General features: G+C 40.5%; 2 protein-coding genes and 1 long non-coding RNA gene across 8 annotated transcripts in view; 2 read left to right on the top strand and 1 right to left on the bottom strand.

Annotated features, from left to right (window-relative positions):
* APLF (aprataxin and PNKP like factor) overlaps nucleotides 1-2706 on the bottom strand; it is a 117203-nt gene extending 114497 nt beyond the window's left edge. For 4 of the 5 annotated variants that reach the window (XM_053924157.2, XM_053924158.2, XM_053924155.1 and 1 more), the window contains exon 1: nucleotides 2450-2705. In XM_053924157.2, the coding sequence (XP_053780132.1) occupies nucleotides 2450-2545 (96 nt within the window). In that variant the 5' untranslated portion in view covers nucleotides 2546-2705. Of the gene's footprint in view, nucleotides 1-2449 lie in introns of all 5 variants that reach the window. The other variant, XM_053924159.2, reaches the window with a different exon arrangement.
* A 159-nt stretch (nucleotides 2707-2865) lies between these two features.
* Nucleotides 2866-7753, top strand: FBXO48 (F-box protein 48). 2 transcript variants are annotated; one of them, XM_024553039.4, is made up of 4 exons: nucleotides 2866-3079; nucleotides 3671-3795; nucleotides 4874-5203; nucleotides 5684-7753. In XM_024553039.4, exons 3-4 carry the CDS (start codon nucleotides 4910-4912, stop codon nucleotides 5879-5881), a joined length of 492 nt encoding a protein of 163 aa, XP_024408807.1. In that variant the 5' UTR covers nucleotides 2866-3079; nucleotides 3671-3795; nucleotides 4874-4909; the 3' UTR covers nucleotides 5882-7753. The 2 variants fall into 2 exon arrangements, with proteins under 2 accessions (XP_024408807.1, XP_024408806.1); XM_024553038.4 differs by having other exon boundaries at nucleotides 2870-3079; nucleotides 3671-3775.
* Nucleotides 7754-17117: 9364 nt separating this feature from the next.
* LOC128780803 (uncharacterized) lies at nucleotides 17118-21944 on the top strand. The gene is made up of 3 exons (XR_008426797.1): nucleotides 17118-17276; nucleotides 19196-19324; nucleotides 21643-21944. It is a non-coding gene; the product is annotated as an uncharacterized lncRNA (long non-coding RNA).
* Nucleotides 21945-22254: the final 310 nt, after the last annotated feature.

Raw genomic sequence — 22254 nt, 5'->3', positions numbered from 1 at the left:
ACCCCTTTGCTTCCCGCTGCCCTTCCCCCTTCGTTCACTCCTGCAACCACTGACCTGTTTTCTCTTTGTGTATGTTGGTCATTACCATGATGTTCAGTAAATGAAACACAATATGTAACCCTTGGGACTGGCTGTTTTCACCCTGGATAATTACCTAGAGATTCATCCTACTGTAAAACTTTTTCATGTGTACAGATCACGAAACATAATTACAGCCTAGTAAAGTAAACGAAGACCTTGGGTTCACTGATGACCCACAGGAAAGCAAAGGGGACAGAAAATGAAGTTTCATTCTGCTCTTCTATACCTGTGTTTTCCTGCTACTGTAAAGACACAGGCAATCTTGTTGTCAAATTGTTTTACCACTAAGACTGCTTTACACTTTAAAATTATAAAACTTTATGCTTGTGTGGCCATAAAGTTGTATGAAACTTGTCTCCAAAGAAAAACATTTCAGACAGACATGAATTTACAATGAACTTCCTGAGTTTTTCCACTTAGAACTAAGTCTTTGCTCTCTCACACTACCAAAAAAACAAGCAAACAAGGAAAAAAAAAAGCCTGTAATTGCTGTTGTTTGAAAAAGCAACCCTCGTGTTGAGTTTTAACCATGGCAGAGAAGAAATACATGCACCTGTCAATTCCAAAATCTTAAAAACCACCAGATGATTTGTTTGTTCAAATTTTTCTCTCAATCCATTTAGGATATCGTTCAAAACCACTTCTAATACCTGCCAAACTTGGCAATAGAATCCCATTACCGAATGATCATGTGAAAAGCAAAAGCAAAATCCAGACCAGATAATTGGCTAACTTTCTACCCCTTACCATCTTCAAAAACAGAAACCAAATCGGCTCATCTTACAATAGCAAACCTGTAACACAAAAGATCAACCTAAAATAATGAAAGAGTCTGCAACCTGTTGGCATGTTTATAAAACAGAGGCCTAAAACTAATCCGTCTTTTAACCAGATTCACAGCACTCTGCGTTGGTGATCCAATTTGTTAAGCAATCAAAACTCATTAGTCACCAGTCAAAAGATTTCTAAATGAAGCACATACTATGCTAAGTTTCTAACTTAGATACAGAGAGATAGAGATAGAGGGAAAAGGATAGGCGAGATAGATACAGGGAAGAAGGAAGAGAACAGTGGAGGTGCAGGGCAAACCTCCTAGGCAGTTGCTTCAAACGTTTGTATACTTTAATAAATTGTGGAGGAAAGTAACAATGTTATTTAAACATTTAATCACTTGCCCAGTAAAAACAAAGCAAAACAAAACAAAACAGGCGAAATTTAAACTTTCTTAATTAACCTCAGTACACATACATGTATGTACACACATGAACACACACACCCCTTTAGGACTGATTTCCTTATCACCACTTTGAATTACCACTCCTTTTCCTGTTTGGAGAAGGGTTCTGAGGCTAATACCACTGGTTCCACTTAGACACCAGCAGTTAACCGGGATAACAGTCCACAATCTCCACTCCCTGCTATTAGCTCGCTGACATGGTTTGTCCCCACAGTGGTATTCGTTTGCCCCACAGTTCTAGGGTCAATAAAATGTGTTGCACAAAGTGGGCAACACATTGTGCAGAAATGTTGACTGTTAAGAAAACACACACATACATATTTAGAAAGAGAGCTACAAAATTCCGGAATGGAACAGACGGATTTTCTAACTCCTAAACATCCCACCGAAGGTGGAGATAACATAGCTTAGTGCCACTATGTGTCCAAAAGCTGAATGTTGTGCCCTTTAAATAACCGATCTACAGCTTAACTTTCTCATCTGAACAACGAGGAGAACGGGAGGACCTAACTCACGTGGTTTAAAAGGATTAAAAAACTTGGTATATCTGAAATCAAGGCCTGGTACACTACACACTACATAAGGGTTAGGTAATGGTACTACTGAAAAAAACTTATTACAATAAAAGTAAAGCCACTAGTCCTACAACAGGCCAAAAGTTTAAAAGACATATTCTAGAAAAGATAAAATGAGGGGCTGGCAAACTTTTTCTAAAAAGGGCCAGATACCACTGTAAATATTGTGGCTTCTCAGGTCAAGAGACGATATCCACAACCCTTGTAACAATTATTCTCCTGAAAGACTAATAGGTGATTTGTTTGTTTACAGTTTACAACTTCAGGACCCATACCAAAACAGGCTGGATTTGCACTCAGGGCCATAGTTTGGCGACCCCTGGATAAGATTATAATGATCATAACACAAGTTAGTGCTTTTTTAAAGGCAACATAAGGGGAACGTTCCTGAGTTGATTAAAGCTGAGCGACAAACGTGCTGCCCCCAACTTCTAAAATCCAGACAGGCATGGCTGGCGTGGTAGGGAACAGGCTCAGGACCGGGAAAAGGCCTCGGAAGCAAGCACGGGCGTGGTGGCCCGGCTCTCCAGTCCGCCGAGCCCTCCGCCACACTTACTCCTAGCAGCGGGCCGCGGCCGATCACCGTCTCCCCGGGCCCCAGGGCGACCCGCTGGCCGCCGTCCTGTGGCTGCAGCTCAAAGACCCGGGACATGGAGGCAAGGATGGGCCCCTTCGCTAGGCGAAGGTCCCCGCAGCTGTTTCCTCCTTCCGGGACAAGGGGGGCGGGGGAGGAGAGCTGGGACTCCCCTCGCGTGAGCGCAGCAGCGGACCGAGCTGCGCCCGCTGGAGCCCCGCCCCTCCGCCCGCCAAAGACTCACTCTGAGATTTCCCTGCACTGGGACCCTCCCCTCCCCGCCCTGTCCCGCCCCACCCCACCCGCCCCACTATTGTTTAAAAGCCCCGGGTAAATCGAAGCCCGCCCCTTCTCACCGCAGTCTGTCGTGGAGGACGCCGGACCTTGTAGTCCGTAGCGCCTCCTTCTCCTCCTCCGTGGAGCTGAGACGTGCTGCTAAAACTACCAATCCCAAAAGGCAATGCTCGTCCCACTCCACGTGTGAGCGCAATTTGCGTGCAATCTGGGCGGGGCCGGGAGTGCTAGAGTGGGTGAAACCCCGAGGACCACCGGGATGGCTTCAGAGTCCCGGAGATTTCGATCGCTGGAGCACACACGGGCACGTTCCCGCAGGTAAGAAGGTCTCCCCTTTCTTTCCCCTCGCGGTTGGCCCGCAGCCTCGGGGGTTCGGCTCCCCCGGAGCTGGTGACAGTTGTTCTCGGAGTTGTTATTGTGGTGCGATTGTCTGTGCTCCGGGTTCTTCGAACTCTAGCAGCTGCCACCTGCATGGGGCACGCCAGGAGGGTGGCTCAGACGAGACGCGGGGTCATTCCTTCCGACCTGCGGGGTCTGGACTGGGCGAATGCTCCCGGGTAGCTGCGAGGCTCCCGAGGTTAGGTCTGCGCTGCCTCCAGATCCCTTCTTCCGTGTGACACCTGAAAGGAGCGAGACTTTCCCCCAACTAGCGAGGCAGTTCGGCAAAGTTTGGTTCGTAAAGAAGAAGAGGCAGAAAAGGGATAGTTTTGTAGAGTAACTAACGAGAAGAAGCATTTTATTCCCTAATGAGATCCTGGAAGTAGTGACAAACAGCAATGTTCTCCTAATATAAGATTCTTCTCAAGAATATAGTAGTGTGACTTTGGTCCTGTATTGATGGGAAGGGGTGTGGCAAAAACTTGTGGTTGACTCCTGAACTTGTTTTTACCACTTTGTTTTCTTCCCCAGATCCTCAAGAGGAAGTCCTCTGTTGAACAGAGGCATTAAAATTCTAACCACCACAGTTAATTTGGATCATAAACAATCAAATGAATGGAAGCAACTGTGGTCTTGGTAAGTCCAGAAACATACAGGTGAGTAGCTCATCTAGAGAGGGGAATTGTCCTGAGCTAAGTTAAAAAAAAGTATGTAGCTGTATCTCAAATCCCTCCTTTAATGCCACCACTCCCTATTATAAAAGGAAGTGCAAAATGGAATAAACTGATTTTAAGTGAGTATAAGCTGTCTTTATATGCAAAAATAGCTCAGCTGATTTTGGAAGCCTGCACCATGCATCTTAGGTAAATTAGCTGAAACTGGACTTTAAATCTTTAGTCACGTGCTATATACCTAGCTGAATAATAAATATTGTTTATAGTGGTTAGTCACTGTTGCTTGATAGCCTCAGTGACTATTCTCCTTGGTTTATAATTAACTGTAGGATAGCTTCAACAGGCCATTTCTAGAACACCAGTCTGATAACTGAATTGAATATTTGAGACTTTGTGTTGTCATAACTCTGACCCCAACTTCTTGTCCATTTTGGATGGTATTTGTGTCCAGTGTGAGCACCTACCCATCAGGTATAAACAGATAAACAGTTGTTACATAAACAACAAAGGTTTATGATGGTTTATGATGAAGTCACAAATTGTAGATGAAGAACTTAATGGCAAGGCATCAGTTCCCACAGACAACGAGTATTCGGGAGCTAGATAGAATTGAATCATACAGATTTCCCAAGGTATTTTCAATAAATAGTTGGAACGGAACATATTCTCACAATAGGCCTTTTTACTAAACTCAATAAATTATAGTCTGTGAAGAACTACTTCTCTTTTTTTTTTTTTTTTTTTAGAAAATCTTCTTTGGGAGCAAGCAGAAAGACAAATGTTTAGTAACAAACCCTTTTTACTAAAAATATTAAAAAGAAGAAGAGAAGTAACATTTGTTGAGTGCCTCCACTGAGCAATTCAGATGTGAGGCTAGGTGATTTACACACTAACCCTAACACGAACATACATGAGAGGATCATTTTTGGCCCCATTTTACAGAATAGGAAGCTTGAGTCAGGAAAGGTAAACTTTTAAAATTCATTCCCAGAAAGTATCTGGCTCGGAGTGGGATCCACAGTCTGATCTGAAGAGACTAAGTTTAAACTCTGCCTTTTAGGTTACCCATCAGGATAATTAACTAAAACATCAAGCTATGCAGAATAACGCAAAGAGGAACAATAATTCAAGAGTTTCTGACATAGAACTGAACTCTGTGGATGCTGAAGAGAGTCAAAATAAGTTTTTTGAACAGCTGCCTCCAGAAGTTACTTTATGTATTTTCAGCTGGCTGGACGTTCAGAGTTTATGCAGGGTTTCAATGACATTTAGGAGCTGGAATCAGAAAATAAGAGCCAATGACTCCTTATGGAAACCTCATTGCTTGGCTCTAAGAGCTGTGTGCAAAAGAGAAATAGATGATGATCTAAAAAGTGGTTATTCCTGGAGGGTAAGTTTAATTTTTGTGATCTGCATTGTTCTTAATAATATGGTGGGAGATTTGAAGCCAATTTTACCTTCTGCTTGGAGGGGGTAGTATTCATATGCAGAATGACATTCAGAATGTGTTGGCTTTTGAACTTTAACTATTATTTTTTTTCTGCACACCACACTATCCCCCATCTATCCTTTGACATTTTTCAAATCTTAAATTAGGGCATTTTCCTCTGTTACCCTGAAGGAAAGTGGTTACTTCTTTTCACTTCACATTATCCAAAACGCCCAACAAACTGTGGCTCACTCTGTAGATATATACATACACATGTATATCTACACATACACAGACACAGAAATTTATTAGTATATGAGTCTATCAATGTAAATACTTCATCTTCTTTTCAGCCCTGTCAGTCAGCTTCTCAGATTTGAAACAAACTTGCCAAGCAACAAGGTGCTACATTGTTTAATGATGACGGCTTTCCTCTTTCAGGATATACTACGGAGGAATTACCAGAAGAGTAAAGTGAAGCTTGAATGGCTAAGTGGCAGATACAGCAACATATCTTCTCCTATTAACCTACCAGAAAAAATCATGTACCCGATGGATGCAGAAACGTGGGGAGAAATTCTAGAAGCAGAACTGAAAAGATGCAAAAATCACAAAGATCTCATAGTTTTGAGAGTTTAAAACTAGTATGACTTCTAGGTTGCAAAACGTATGTTTTTATTCATTCTGTTTTGTTCACCTTTTAAAATATTTAACATTTAAAAGAAAACTAAGTAGAAAATATTATAAAAGTAAAGCTTTGTTTTTACTTGGCACTTTAGCAAAAAATGTTTTTCTGGTTTTACAAGGGGAAAAATCATGAAATTTTTTTAATATAAGAAATAATATACCAGTAGAGTGATTACAAAATGTACTGTTTCATATACTTGTGTTAATGTATTGTGGTTCACTAATGATAATAGAGTTGGGTATTTTCTGCTTAATGATAATTCAAAAATTCAGGAAACCATTTGAAGAAACTGTCTTAGTGATTCATTAAATACTAGGAATAACTAGGCTCATGGGAAGATTACCTAAATGAAATTAATAGCAATGTGTTTAAATGTATAAAAGTTTGTATTTCAAAAACTTTAAAATTTCCATTTCAGTGAAATCAGATTGAATTGTCAAACATTGAAACAATTTTAAAACGTACTAAACTTGTGGTTTAGTTTCACATTAATCGGACCAAAGGGCTAAAACTTGTGAGATTAAGGTTCCCATTACTTGTCTACAGACCTAGAATTGCTCTCAGGGACTGAAACTAACAATTGCCATACTACTTTCCTTTGCAACACTGGGTTTCTTTACAGCCTTATAGCACCATCTAGTGTTCTACTCAGAGAGAACCAACACAAGGGACTTCGTTCCTTTTTGTTTCTCCACATTTAAAGATTTCGTTTATTTATTTTTAGAGAGAGGGGAAAGGAGGAAGAGAAGGAGAGAAACATCAATGTGTGGTTGCCTCTCACACGCCCCCTACTGGGGACCTGGCTGCAACCCAGGCTTGTGCCCTGACTGGGAATCCAACTGGCGACCCATTGGTTCACAGGCCAGCACTCAATCCACTGAGCCCACACCAGCCAGGGCTCTCCATATTTGAAAGAAAGAAAAATATTGTTTTAAAGAACCTTAAGTACCAGACTTAGTTAAAGTTTATAGCTTTCCAGGAATTTTTAATTTAACTTTCTTTTTCTTAAAAGTAGTTTACTATATCAGATTGTTTATTCTGAATCTGTGGCCAGAATCATAATAGAAGGTATCTACAAAACGGTTAGTACGGGATTTTCTTCTTAAATTGTGTTCTATAGCATGAAAATTAGAATCCAGGAAACCAGTATTTAACAAAGAGGCAAATATCAGAAAGATACCCCATTCTCTACAAATCCCCTCTGTTGGATCAAGCAGGTGATGACTGACTGTGTCCTGCTGTTGTCTTAGAGTTGGAAGGGGCCTTAAGGATCCGGTGGTCCTATCTCTAAGACTACTTGGCAACGCTGTCTTTAGGAATGTTCTTCCTGTTACCCACCATTGATTCTTTCCTTGGCAGTCCTTTTGTAAAACATACCATCTTGATCCGGAAACCATCCCTAGCTTCTGCCATTCTGGATTAGGTGACTCTGCTAAGCTTCCCCGTAGTTCTTTGTCCATTCTGTCCTCAGAGCTGTCATGCTACATTAAATTGTCTGGTTTTTTGTCTCCTCTTCTAGACTGTGAGCCTCTTAATGGCAGGGACCATTTATTTATTTTTGTGTTCCTAAAGCCTGGAACACAGTAGGTATTCCATAAAGATTTTAAAAATTATTTTGGTATTATTTAATTCTACCCAGAGTATGTAATAAAACTAAGTTATTATATTTTTAGTAGACAAGTACTGAAATGCAATGTACAACGCACAAGACATATGGTATGCTTGATATTAATGCTAATATATGAATAATTGTCCTAGTTTTCTCAAAAGCTGTAAGAGAAAAATAGGATTTTTAATATTTTAAATAAACACTTGAAAATACACGTAACCCCCAAAGGATCATTTATTGCTTTTAATTGTTGGGTCTTCAGTGTGACTTTTGTAATACTGTATTTAAGTAATTCTTTGTATAATAAGCCATGAGCTATGATCACGGTCTGCGCTGAAAGCAAAGTTTTGGAACTCAAAGATAAGTTTATAGTATGTGCTTAGAATAAACTGTGCATTTATCAGACCAAGCCATTAGCTTCTGAAAACGCGAGTGGGTGGAGTAATATGGAAGGGGTGCTGTTCATCACAGATAAAATAACGTGAAGTTTGCACAGTTTGTAAAAATGGCAAGATTACTGGGATGCTATTAAGGAATTTCCAGTTTTTTACTATTTAATCAGCTCAATATCTACTATTTTTAAAAAATAGATGTATTTTAAAAGTAAACATTAAAGAACAATAAAAAATAAAATCTCATCTAATAAAAAATAATAAAATAAATTTAGAAGCTTTTTTCCTTAATTTTAGTTTATAACCCATTCTTAGACCAGGGCATAATCATCAATAAAATCTATAGGAATATAAACAGTAGAGCTTAGAATATTCACATAAATACAGGCTAATTTGAAAAAATACACCCCTAACCACTTTCATTTCATCTTTGTTTTGACTTTATATAATATCTTCTCTCCGAAACTTCAAATGCCTAATAGCGTTACCAAAAATAAGATGGGTGGTGACATCAGGATACGGATTGGGAAGAATGATACATAAGAGGGAAGATCACGCCTCTCTAAGGTGGAGTTGAAAGAACAAAAGCATCAAGTGGATGGAAATAGGTCAACAATCAATCAAAAGTCGATTTATTATAATAGTGAACGTTCACTGAGCGCCTACTCTGCATCAAGCATTAGTTTCTGATGCTCTTACTGCATCTCCACTTCATGAGTGAGGGAACAGCTAGCCAATGATTGATGTATTCATCATCACTCCTCAGTAACCTGTAAGAGTATGCAATAGTAGGTGCTAAATAAATTTTTACTGAATGAATTAAAAACTTCCCGAGAATGAATAACTCTAGTGGGAGAGCAAAGAATGTTCCTCCAACTTTTTATTTTGGAAAATCTCAAACCCACAGAAAAGTAAAGTTATATGACAAAAACTCTTACATATACCCTTCACCTAGGTATACCTGCTGTTAACATTTCCACATTTGACTTCTTAATTGTGCTGAAGGGTTTGAAAATAGATTGCAAACAGGATGATACTTCACTCCTAAGTATTTCAGCGTGCATCTTGTAAGTGCACTCTCCTATATACACTATCAGGTCACATCTAAAATGTTATACTAATTCAATAATACATAAATTAAAATCCATACGGAAATTCCTCAAATGGCCCCCAAAATAGATTTTACAGATTTTTTTCCAATTCAGGATCCCAATAAGGTTTACATGCACATATCATTTTTATGTTTCTTTAATCTCTTTACTAGTGTTTTTCTGTCTTTCGTTTTGTTTTTCAGGAAACTGACTTTTTAAATTCAGGCTGGTTATCTTATAGAATGTGCAATAATTGATTTAACTGATTGCCTCATCATGGTTTGATTCAGGTATAACATATTTAGCAATTATGCCACATGGTGATGTAATATGCTTTTTATTATATCACATTAAGAAGCACATAATGTCTGATTTTTCTACTATGTTGGAAGGGAGGTCTGATCATTTGAGGTGGTAACACCAAATCTCTCCACTGAGAAGGAACTTTTTCTATGGAGCCAAGATTTCTTTTTTCAACAACCTGTTTCTAGGGTTTGCCCCCATTGGCTAACCCTACACTAAATGGTTTATAGATATTACTTTATTTCATCTTCACAGTTACATTTTCAAAGAACACAGGAAAATCATCCCCAAATTCTTTTCCAGACAAGCTAAATATAAAAATTAAAAAATGTAAAGCCATGATTTAAACCCAAAACTCTTTGACTTCAGAAATACACCAAGCTTCTAGCCTGCCCTCTTAGCACAGAAACCAACCAAGCTTCTAATTAGTATAGTGCCTTTTAAATTTTTGGCAGCCCTTACGTTGAAGCAACAGAAAGAACTAAGACTAATAAGGAATACTGTTCATTACAAAATCTAGAAAACCTGTGGGAAATTAATACTAAACACATAGATTTTACATTTCTGCTAATGGCAGAACAGATCATTCTTACATGCCTTCCTACTTAGAATAACTTGAAACCCTCTGAAAAAGAATCAATCGACGTGAAGGCATCAGAGTACTAATGAGATAGTAAAGAAATATTGGACTGGTGTGCAGGAAAGGAAAGAGAAACAGAGAGGTAAGCCTATGATTGATGCTAACCTTGCCACAGGTGCAGTTGCCAATTTCTGCAAGAGAAGCTAAATGATTAAATAGATTTTGAAAGCCTCTCAAGGATATGAGGACAATGAGTGGAATCTAGGACTTGTTAAGGGGAACCAGTAACCCCTCCTCCTTAGCAATCTTCTTTCTTGTAGTTTGGGACCTAGGACTACACCCCAGGAATGGGAGTGACCTGGAAAAACATAGGAACTCACTGGAAAACTTTCAAAACACTTGAACCACTGAAATTGGATTGAGTGGATCCCAGAATAATCTGCCAGAAGCAAAAGAAAAAAATCCTCCTCCTTGGAGAGAGAGATCAACATTTTAGGCTTTACTTCATCTCTAGAAACGTATTTTAAAAGTCAATGTCTCACAATGAATGCACACACACATGCTTGTATAAGAAGACATAAAACAAATAAAAACAAACAGAAAAAGACAGTAGAAAAGGTGCACATTTAGAGTTATCAGATGAAGTCTACAAAAAAACAAAGCATAAAGTAGTCAATGAGATAAAGAGGCATGTTGCAGATTCCAGCAGAGAACTGAAAATAATAAAAAATATCCAATGGAAATTTCACAACCAAGAAACAAAATGACATATTAAGAAATCAACAGATGGGTTTAAAAGCAGGTTAAACCCTGAAGAGAGGGAAAGCACTAGTGAATCTGAAGATAAGTGCAAAGAAAATATCCAGAATGAAGCAGAGAGATAAAAAGGAAAAAGACAGAAGAGAGGAGAGTGGAAAAGCATTAATCATAAAGGGAGAAGGTCTAATGTGTACATAACTAGAGTCCAAGAAGACAAGGAGGGAGGGAACGAGGCAGAAGCGATCTGGAAGTGATAGTGGTTAAGAACTTTCCAAAACTGATGAAAGACCTCAAGTCACAGATTCAACAAGCCACGCACTCTGCAAACATGATAAAAGATATATTCACTAAGCTGTATCAGAGTAAATCTGCTGAAAAGTAAAGACAAAGAAAAAAATGGAAGCAGTCAAAGAAAAATAAAACTACCCTTGGATGACAAACAATTAAATTGAATGATTTTTAAGCAAGACTAATGGAATCCAAAAAACAAAGGAACGTTATCTTCAAAGGAATTTTCAGAAGAAGAAAACTACCAACCTAAAATTCTGTACCCAGGTAAAATACTTTTCAAGAAGGAAGGTGAAGCAAAGTCATGCTCAGGAAAACAAAAACTGAAGAGTTCCTCATTAACGGACTTTAACGAAAAAATACATTTAAAAGGTAAAAGGAATACAAGTTCTGTCTAGAAAAAGTCCAGCCATTGTTAATATAATGAGAATGGTTTGTGTGGCATCTATGTAACCTGGCAGCTAAGGAGAGTGGACTGGAATGCACATGTGTGAACAAGGATGACTTCACTGTACTGGTCAGTGAGGGCGGTAGTAGCCATTGAGTGAGCACGTGTACTGTGTGGCCGTCTCATTCAAAATGACTGACTGAGTAGATCAACGAATCTACACAAATTTTCGTTAAGTTTGAACATTCCTCCATGGAAACTTTTCAGATGATTCAGAAGGCTTTCAGGGATGATACAATGAGAGCAGTGCAAATAAAAATGTGGCACAAATGCTTCAAAGATGGTCAAGAATCTGTTGAAAGTGATCCATGTTCTGGAAGGCCTGCAACAAGCAGAACACCTGAGAATGTTGCATGTGTATGGCTGCAGTCAACAAAATCAGTGACCGACAGTGTGAGTACGGTCAGAAGCTGACCTGGGCATTCCAAAAACTACTGTGTCTGCGAGTTTGACGCAGGATCTTGGCATGAAATGTGTCGTGGCAGAAATCGTTCCATGGTTTCTGCTACTAGAGCAGAAGGAGGATTGTGCTGCAGTTGCTAATGCCTTGATTCAGACCATTCCCAATGAACCAGATTTCCTCAGGAAGGTCATAACCAGAGATGAATGGTGGGTCTATGGCTACGATGATCTGGGAACAAAGGCCTAGTTGTTCCAATGGAAGTCACCTGGTTCTCCACGCTCCAAGAAGGTGCAGCAAAGTCACGGCAAGATCAAGACCATGTTAACTGTGGTTTTTGATTGGGAAGGTGTCGTCCATCATGAGTACAACCCCCCCCACACACACACAGGCCAAACAAATTAATAAAGAGTACTACCTCAATAGATTTCACTGATTGAGAGATGCAGTATGATGAGAATGGCTGCAGGTAAGGTAGCTTCATCACGACAATGAGCCTGCTCATGGATCACATCTCACGCAGAGATTTTTGGCAAAACATCAAATCACCCAGGTGACTCATCCCTCCTACAGTCCAGATTTGGTGCCCTGCAACTTCTGGCTTTTCCCAAAACTAAAATCACCTTTGAAAGGGAAGAGATTTCAGACTGTCGATGAGATTGAGGAAAATAGGACAGGGCAGCTGATGGCGATTCCAACAGAGGATTTTGCAGAGTGCTCTGTACAGCAGAAGAGACACTGGGAGAGCTGTGTGAGGTGCCAAGGTGCTACTTTGAAGGGGACTGTACATTGTCCTATGTACAATGTTTCTTGTATCTTGTATCTTCTACAATAAATGTCTCTATTTTTCATAGTGTGTAGCCAGATACTTTCTGGACAAACACTTATGCTCCCAGATTTTAACTGGTTGGATATAGGAGAAAAATAGAGAGCAAGAAAAGTGGTAAATAGGTGGGCAAATCTCAATGAATATCAAGTATAAGACAAGAATAAAATCTGCGTGGTTAACATACATAGAGAATTAAAATGCAAGATAAAAATGGCATGCAAGTAGGGAGGGGATGAATGGAGTTAAAATTCAGGGTTCTTGCATTGTCTGAGTAGAGTGTAAAAGAGCCAATTAATGTTATACTTTTAAAAGTAAAGCATATGTGAAGTAATCACTATGAAAAACAACTTAAAAATAAACCCTGAAAAAATACTTGAGGAATATATAACTACCAAGCTAATATACAACAATGAGGATAAAATGGAATAACAAAAAATAATCATTGCAAGGAGACAAGAAAAGACAGAAAGGGTCACATGGAACAAGCAGAATAAATAGAAAATAAATAGTAAGATGGGAAATTTCAACCCAAATGTATCTGTAATAACATATAAATAAATAAGTACACTATGAGCTCCAATGAAAAGTTGAAGACATCCGACTGGATTTTTAAAAAACTATATGCTTTTTACACGTGAGTATCAAAATATAATGATACAGAAAATTTAAAGTAAAAGGATGAAAAACGGTATACCATGCAAATACCAACCAAAAAACATTGGTGTGCCTAATACCAGACAAATTAAACTTTGTGGGAGACTGCATTATTAGAGATTTTTAAACAACAATAAAAGACACAATTCACCATGAAGATTAAAATAATGTTTCTATTTCTATTAATCTAATAACAGTATGAAAATATACAAGTGAAAATTAATTTACCTACAAAAAAACAACTAGAAGAATTCATAATCACAGTGGGAAATTTTATAACACCTCCATCAGCAATGGATAGGAAAAAATTTTTTAAAAAGACGGTAAGGATATTCTTGCACAGTGTATAAGAGCAATACTACTTTCTCCAGCAAGTAGGAAAAAGAGACATACAACAGAAAACAATGGCTTAAAAGCATTGGACAGCTACAGAGACAGCCAGGGCCAGAGACCAAGACCTGGAGAAGGATGAGCCCAGGAAGGTGAGCTGATACTCTACAGTTTCCTTTTACCTAGAAGCATTTGGTAATTCCAGATGTGGTGCAAAGAAAACTGGAGAATCTGTACTTTGTCGAGATGGAGGGCCTTGGGGGTGCGGGGGGAATCCAGCAAAGCTGTGGTGGTTTCGGGAGGGCTAGAGACTCGGAATTGGAGACTTAGGGCTCAGCCAGAAGGGAGAAGTGAACTCTCCCTATACATGGCACTTACTGAATTCTGAAGCTCTGTGGGATTGGAGACTTAAGAAAGTAGGCAGAGAGCCTCTGAGAAGCAGCATGGAGTTGGTACATAGTCTGCTGAGGACCCAGTGATTAAAGTTGAGAACCAACTAGAGGGAGGAGCCCAGGTGAAAAACCTGGGTTCTCAGACGAAACCCCCTGAGGGCACAAGCCTCAACTCAGCTGAATCTTAATTTGAGCACAGTGAGCAAATCCCTCCGCCTGGCAGAGGGCGGGGATATTATCGCCTCTAGGAAAAGATAACATCGCCTAACGCGCCTGCAGTTTTTCAGATACAGTGTCTATGTCCAATAACAAATTGCCAGGCACGCTAAAAGACGGAACCAAATGATTGAAAGTCAAAAGAAAAAAACCCAAAGTCATAGGGATTTAGGTAGTGGAGTTTGCTAGAGGGACTTCAAAATAACTATGATTAATGTGTCCAGGTAAATGTAGGAAAAGATGAAGGAAAAAAATGGAAAATTTTATCAGAAAATTACAGGAAAAAAAAGAACTAAATGGAAATTCTAGAACTGAAAAGTACAATGACAGGAATAAAAACTGAATAAAGGTTTAATTGCAGATTAGAACACTGCAGAAAAGAGCATTTGTGACCAGGGAGGTAGAAAAATAGAAAAATGCTTAAGCTGAAATGCAGAGAGAAAAATAAACTTTTAACGAAGGCTTTAGACATAACAGGATAGAATACAGACACACCTCCAAGTTAGTGCCACACCACCCCAATACAACTATTGCCATAAGTGAGTAGTAACCTTTTTGCTGGTGGAGGGTCTTGCCTTTAATTTGTAAAAAACTCCACAACTGTGAAGCACGATGAAGCAAAGCAGAGTAAAAGGAGTTCGGCCAGGGAGGCAGGATAGAAAGGAGTCAGGGAAATCTGACAGTGGAAGGAGGAGGTAGAAGCTACGAAAATGTCACAGGCCCCAAGCCCCTAGGTTCTCTCTACAGAGCCCCCGCCTCCCTGCACCATCAAAGGGAAACAGTTTGGGCGGAGCCCCTGCGGTGCTCATGGTCGCAGAAGTCAACAACAAGGACTGACTGAAACTAGACCATTCCAGGATGGAGGAAAAATTGACCAGAAACTGACCCCAAAGCTCGTTATCCCAACATTACAATGAAAACTGACAGCACAGGTCGAAGCGGGGTGGAAGGGGATGAATGCCAGGACATTCTGGAATGGACCATATTAGCAAGAAGACCTGCTCCCAACCAGAAGGCAAAGACAGATGTTGGCGCCACAAAGGTCAGAACCACCTGCTGGTGGAAACATGAAATCCCAAAACTGACAGACCCTGCACGCAACTCACAAGCGTGCCCTCGTCCACTCAGACATGCACTTTCATAGCAACGCCCTGCGACACTTGCAACCAAGGAACACTCTGCCTGGCCTCTTTCTTTCCCTACCTAAATAAACCTTGCTTTCGCTCTCACCCCACTTGTTCTTGAATTCTTTCCTGCAGGAGTCAAGAGCCAGGAGCTCCTGGACTGCGCCATGGAACCCATCCAGTGACACCTGTACGAAGGTTTAACATATTTATAATTGAACTTCCAGAAGGAATGGAGAGAATGCTAGCCCTCAAGTCTCCCTCAGCTCACTGGGACTTGAAGGAGACCTGACAAAGTGCCAACACCCAATGAGAAAGCCATAGAAGCAGCTGAGTTACAAGGTCACAATCCCAAAGCACATGCCATGGGACTGAGAGCCAAAACCAGGAGAGAGAGAGAGGATGCCGCAGAGTCCTTAGAGCAACCCTGTGCCAGGTGGGCCAGAGTCCGCAAGGGGGACCCCTTGCCCTTGAACCCTGATCCTGCCAAGAGAACAGACTGCACATTATAGGGACAAAGCACGCACTGAGAGGAGAGGCTGCTGCCCAAAGCCGAAAGAGGCCTCTCAGGAAAGGCTGCAAGCAGGATGCAGGCTACACCTCTGACACCCCACTGCTGCTCAAGCCTCCAGCTCTGCCTGGATGTCAGGAAAGAGGAAGAAGGGAAGGAGGGGGATGGAACTCCGAGTAGGATGGCTAGATTCAGCAAATAAAAATACAGGATGCCCAGTTAAATTTGAATTTTAGATAAACAATAAAATTTTTTTGTATAAGTATGTGCCAAATGTTACACAAGACATACTTATGTTTTTAAAAAATGTTTCAGTTTTATCTGAAATTCAAATTTATCTGGGTATCTGCATTTTACCTGGCAACCCCAACCCAGTAGGATTGAGTAATGTGCCGAGCCTGAGTTATTGTGCAAATGACTGGAGTACTTTCAATAAGCAAGATTAAGTCTTACAGTGTGCCCCACCCGCTCCTGGCTCCACAGCCCTCACGGACCAGAAAGCGGTTGCTGACTAAATGTGACATCGTAAGGTAACCCAGTCTCCTCCCATTCTGCTGAGCACCCCACAGCGCGCCCATTTCTACCCGGCAGCAGTTCCTCACGTTGCTATAGGACTTCCTTCTCCCAGGTTCCAGGAGAAACAGAGAATGTTTTGCCATTGATATCATATCGGAGTACTGTTAAGTTAGGGATAATTTACATCTTTATGATGTCAAGTTGTTACATTCCTAACCAAGGAATATTTCCATTTGTCTTTAAGTAGTGTTTTAAATTATACTCTACAGCAATAGCTTCTTAAGTTGACATAATATATGTATGTTTTCTCACATCCAGAAAACTAACAATATTTTACAAACTTGAAAAATTTTAGGAACAAGCTGGTTTCTTCCCTAGAATTTTCTTATATCTTCCATTGATTAAGCATCGTTTATGTGGTCATTGAACTCATCAAACAGTCTCAAAAGGTAGTTTTTCAATATTAATATTTTAAAGATGCAAAAATTGAGGCTCACAGAAGGAAAGTAACTCAAGTAAGGTCAAACGGCTTGCAGATGGAAGAGAGAGTGCCTTGGGAGCCGTTTCTGCCACACCGTCCTTGAGACCTGGTCGATGCCAACAGTTTCCAGTAGAGGGAGCAGTATTTCTACTGGAACCAGACCAAGAGCTTGAGTGGTGAGTTCCTCATTCCAGCTGGGTTTGCTAATTAGAAAATCCCAGAAGTCAGAATTTGTCTGAACGCTTTAGTTGCAAATGACAGAACTGAAACTAATCAGTTTCACCTCCAGGTGGGAGGGTTGGGCTGAGAGTGAAGTGGGGCTTTCCCAGGAAAGAACAAGGGGAGGGTCCAACCCCCAAATGACAAACAGCCTCACAGCCTCTACAGCTAGAAATGTAAGATGTCAGGGAATAGAGTACTCCAGTGAGTAAAATTTCTATCCCTCTCTGCCTTTCAGTTCTGACCTGACCACCCAATAGTTTTCTTTGTTCTCCAAAGGTACAATTAAGAACACATGAATTAATTTTGCATTTGTTTTTTGTCCAAAAAAGAATTTCCGATTATTCTGTGCAGATGTTTTTCTACAGAGGTATTATTTCTTTTTCACAGATTTGTTCTTTAAATCTTCATGCCAGTGTCTCCACTGATTCTGTAGTTCTGTTGTGTGATGCCAGGCTGTAAGTGTGAGCATATTCTACTGAAGTCACGGATGTGAGCTCTGAGTTTGTTGGTTCTGAGAGCTTAGAATTAGACATTTATGGTTTACCAGTCTTGAGGTGTAAAGAAATTTCTCACCCTTTTACTAACATTGTGAATAAATTCTACTTCCCTATATGAAAAGACTGTGAAAGGAATTCACCCAGGGGTGAAAACACTTCTAGAATTATGTTTTTATTCTTTCCCTTCAAAACTCATTTAGGCAGAAAGTTGAATGAGGGGCTTTGGGGAGTTGAGCAAGGTAATCAACATTCATGTGCAAGATTTCATTTCATTTAAAAATAAACTTCTCACACCCTGGCCAGTGTGGCTCAGTGGGTTGAGTGCTGGCCTGCGAACCAAAGGTCACTGGTTTGACTACCAGTCATGGCACACGCCTGGGCTGTGGGCCATGTCCCCAGTTGGTGGGGGGGGTGGTGAGACGCAACCACAGGTTGATGGTTCTCGCCCTCTCATTCTCCCCAACTTCCATTCCCTAAAAAGAAAATAAATAAAATCTTAAAAAAATAAACTGGTCACATTTAAATTTTGATATTCATCTCCTGGATTACATACTTTATTATATATACAATAGCCACACCTCGAAATGGAAGAGAAAATACACCCCAGTATGATGTATAGTTTTATCTCAATAGGACTTGGTTTTTTATTCCACTGTCATGGCCCTGCTTAAAACACAGTGTGTTTGTGATACAAGTCACCACTCAAGATCACTGTTCACAGGATACAGCAGCTGCCCCACGGTGCGCGCTTCCCAGCTGGTATCCTCCCAACAACCTTGGAGTGACCCCACTCCTGCCATTGCCCCTTAGTAACTGTGTGGGCACTTCACCTGTGCCTCCGATTTCCATCTGTAAAATGAAGATTGCGAAAGTATCTACCTCATGGAACTGTCAGGAGAATTAACAGTCATGCCCCATCTCCCCATCTGCTCCCATTCGCCTCAGTCATTATTCATCTACTTTCTGTCTCCACAGGTTCACCTACACTGGGTATTTCATTTTTAGTTAATTTTTGCATGTGGTGCGAGCTAGGGGACTTCATTCTTTTGCATGTGGCTCTCTAGTTGTCCCAGCACTGTTTGCTGGAAAAACATATTCTTTCCTCATTGAATGATCTTGGCGCCCATGTTGAAAATCACTTGAGCACGGCTATATGGGTTCATTTCTGGACTCTCAATTCTACTCCATTAATCTCTCTATCACTCTTTATGCCAGTGTGCCCTTGTCTTGATTACTGTAGCTTTGTATTATGTATTGACATCGCGAAGTGTGAGTCCTACAGCTGTGCTCTTTTTCACAATTGTTGGCTGCTCTGAGTCCCAGGAGGGTGGTTTTACAACCTTACACAGCTGGGGAGTATTTCATAAGAGAGGGAAACTGTCTCAGAGGAGGCTGTCTGAGCCATCGGGCTGTCTTCCCTACCATTCTCAGCCTCGAGATATCTCTTTTGAGGTTAAAGTTGCAGAAGGCATTAACAATACAGTCCAGAAATAACCCATCCCAGTGTTTTCTGTATTACCCAATTTTGTGCAGTAACAAATAGAAACAAGAGATAGGGCAACAGCAATATTAACACTATTTGGTAGTGATGCTTCAAGCTGATTACTCGCTACTGACCCACAGACCTGCCACTGGCATTGAAGAGGCACCTGAGAGATCCTAGACCCTGGCAGTTCAGGCCGTCTCTGCCCTGGGGAAGCTCCCTGGAGACCCCCCACTGATGGAGTTTCTTCAGCCCAGAGATGACCTGCAGTAAGTCAATCATGTAACTCGTCAGTTTCGTTTCTTTTTAAATAATGCGAGTTTCTTTTTCCAAACCTTCATTCCACAAATACTTGGAGAACTGGAGTTTAATCCTAACAACTTTTAACATTTTGATTTTTTGCACTTCCTCCTTTAGTGTTTTGCCACCTTTCTATTTTTGTTCTCTATATTTATCCTGTAGTTTATTTTTGCTATGCCAGATTTCACCCTTCTAAATATTGGGGTCTAGATGTTTTACTTTTCATCCTATCTATGTTTGATTTTGCAACATATATTTTATTCTCTTTATATATTTTTATTTAGCCCTGATTTTTATCTTTCATCTGTTTCTTTAACTCTTTAGTTATGTCTCTTTTAAATTTGTCTTTTTTTCTTTTAATTTTCAACCAAATCTGTTACTTTAATTTTCTGAATAATTCTTGGCTCAGTCCTTTTATTTCAAGTTCCTGTTTAATTTTTAACTTAAATTTCTGTTCACCATTTTCTTGTTAAATGTAATTTTTTTTGTCCATAGTAATTTTAAAAATCTATCTTTCTTTTTTCAGTGCCCGAGCTCCAGTGGCGGGCAGGCAGGGTCTAAGGGTATAGAAGTTACACAGCTGTGGTGAGGCCCACACCACAAACAGGAATGTTAGATACTTTTCCTTCTAGTTATCTCTGTGCTTACCACTGTGGCTCTGCTTGGCAGATCATTTGTCAGTGTTTTTCACTAAAAATAAAATTAACTGGGTTATACTAGAGACTCAGAGATGACAACTCCTTTGCATGGCTCTAAGCTTCCTGTTTATGTAGGTTACATATTTGAAATTCTGGAGAGAATGCCTTTTGTAAGGAGTTACAAACCCACACAGCTACAATCTCTGGCATGTATCACTAGAGAAGGGTTGGAGAGGTAGGCAGAAAGTACCTCTTCTTCCTCCCTTCACTAGGCCATGTATCCAGCTGCTCAAATTAAAACCCCATGAAACATCCATCAGAGAGTTCTGTCCTTTCTGCCTCCCTCTGTCCCATGTTAGATCCCTTCTCTCACCTTCGTTGCTCACCTGGGCTCCTGCCACATCATCCTAATCTTCTCATCTTCACCCCCTCTATACTTTTTCTGCATAGCAGCCAAAACGACTTTTTAAAATATCAAATCGTATCACTCCCTACAAAAAACCTGTCGATATCTTTCCATTGCACCTCAAATAAGTCAAAACTCTTTAACGGAGCCCCCACTTCATAGCCTGCTCCCTGCATAGCTCTTCCTCTTCACCTGTTCCTGGAGCTTCCTCCCTGCACTGACCCTTCCCTGACCATGCCAAGCTCCCTCCCACCTCGGGGCCTTTTCACGTGCAGTCCGCTCTTCCTGGGGTGCTTGCTTGTCCCTCTGCTCTTTGCAAAGCTGATTCTTTCTCATCCTTCAAATAGGGTGACTTACCATCCTGGTTTGCCCAGGACTGAAGGGATTCCAAAACTGCAGAACTTTTAGTTTTAAAACCAGGAAAGTCCTGAGCAAACTGGGTCAAATTGAACACCTACTTTTAAGTCTCGACTGAAGTTTCTGCCCTCAGTAAAGCTTTCCTTGCCTGCGATATCCACAGCAGGTTCCCCACTGAACTGTCCGTAATTCTTCATTTCAACATCCTGTTTCCTTCATTGGCAGTACTTACTACACTATGCAACTAGTTTATTTTATCTATGTCCCTACTTGTTTTTTCTTTGTCTCTTGGTCTCCTTCCCTAATGCCTATGCATTGTGGGTGCCATCGTGCCTGTCTTATTTCCTGTTCCATCCCCAGCGCCCAGCACTGAGCCTGGCACAGAGACTGAGAAATGAAGCAGAGGGGAAACTAGGAAGTAAGTGCGATGCTTTAAGGAGGCAGGAGAGATTAGTAGCATCGGGTGCCATTGGTAGGTCAAAGGACAGGAATAGTGAGACCACTGATTTTAACAATGTGGAGGTTATTTATGCATCTAATAAACTGACAGGTGCAACTTATTGCATTTATAACTCAAACTAGAAATATTATTGCTCAGGAGTTGAGAAAATGCCTGAGAACTTTTAGGATACTCTGCATGGAAAAGTTTACTTACTTATATGGCATTTCCTTAAATGATCCTACATGACCTGGACTCCACTACAGTTTTGGTCTTAACTTCAGGTCCCTTTTCTCCCCATGTCCCACTCACTCTTTTACCATTTTACCACACTGGCATGAGTAATGCTCCTCGGGCACCCTCCCACCCCGGGCCTCTGCACTTGTTGCTGTCTCTCTCTGGGTGCTTTCCCCCCAGATACCAACACGGCTCACTCTCTTCCTCTAGGTGTCTGCCCCCCTGCCACCTCACTGGAGATGACTGCCCTGACCACCTTCGCTGAACGAGCATCACTGGCCTGGACTCTTTATTCCTGTTATCTGATTTGAAAATAAGGTTGCATATATTCTTCTGAATTAGTGTTTCAGGGTTTTTTTTTCTTTTCAGATAAATTCCCCAAAGTGGAATCAATGGGTCATAAGACAGTTCATTTTTTAATTCTTTGAATAAACTACATACTGCTTTCCACAGTGGCTGCACCAATCCACATTCCCACCAAGAGTGTCTAAGTTAACTCTTTAATAAACCATATTTACCACAGTGTGAGACTTCACTTTTTAATTGACCCTTTTATTGATTTTAGAAATTTCAGCTTTAAAAAAACACTTCAGGCTCTGTAAAAGAAAGTATACAAAGCATTCAACCAATTAGCATTTGTAGCTAACATCCGGGTGTCCAGATGGAGCAGGCAAGATGAATAGACGCCTTTCCATGTGGGCACCATATGCGCAGACACCGTGGACTTTGGAACAGCATCCCTGGCCACTTTGTTTCAGTATGACATTGAAACACATGAAACAAGTCAAATAAGGGAACAGTTACATTTTGCTGACTCATTTG

Source organism: Desmodus rotundus, chromosome 5 (assembly GCF_022682495.2).
Source record: "Desmodus rotundus isolate HL8 chromosome 5, HLdesRot8A.1, whole genome shotgun sequence".
NCBI lineage: Eukaryota > Metazoa > Chordata > Mammalia > Chiroptera > Phyllostomidae > Desmodus > Desmodus rotundus.
The sequence above is the reverse complement of the archived record's forward strand: the minus strand, read 5'-3'. Positions and strand labels throughout refer to the sequence as shown.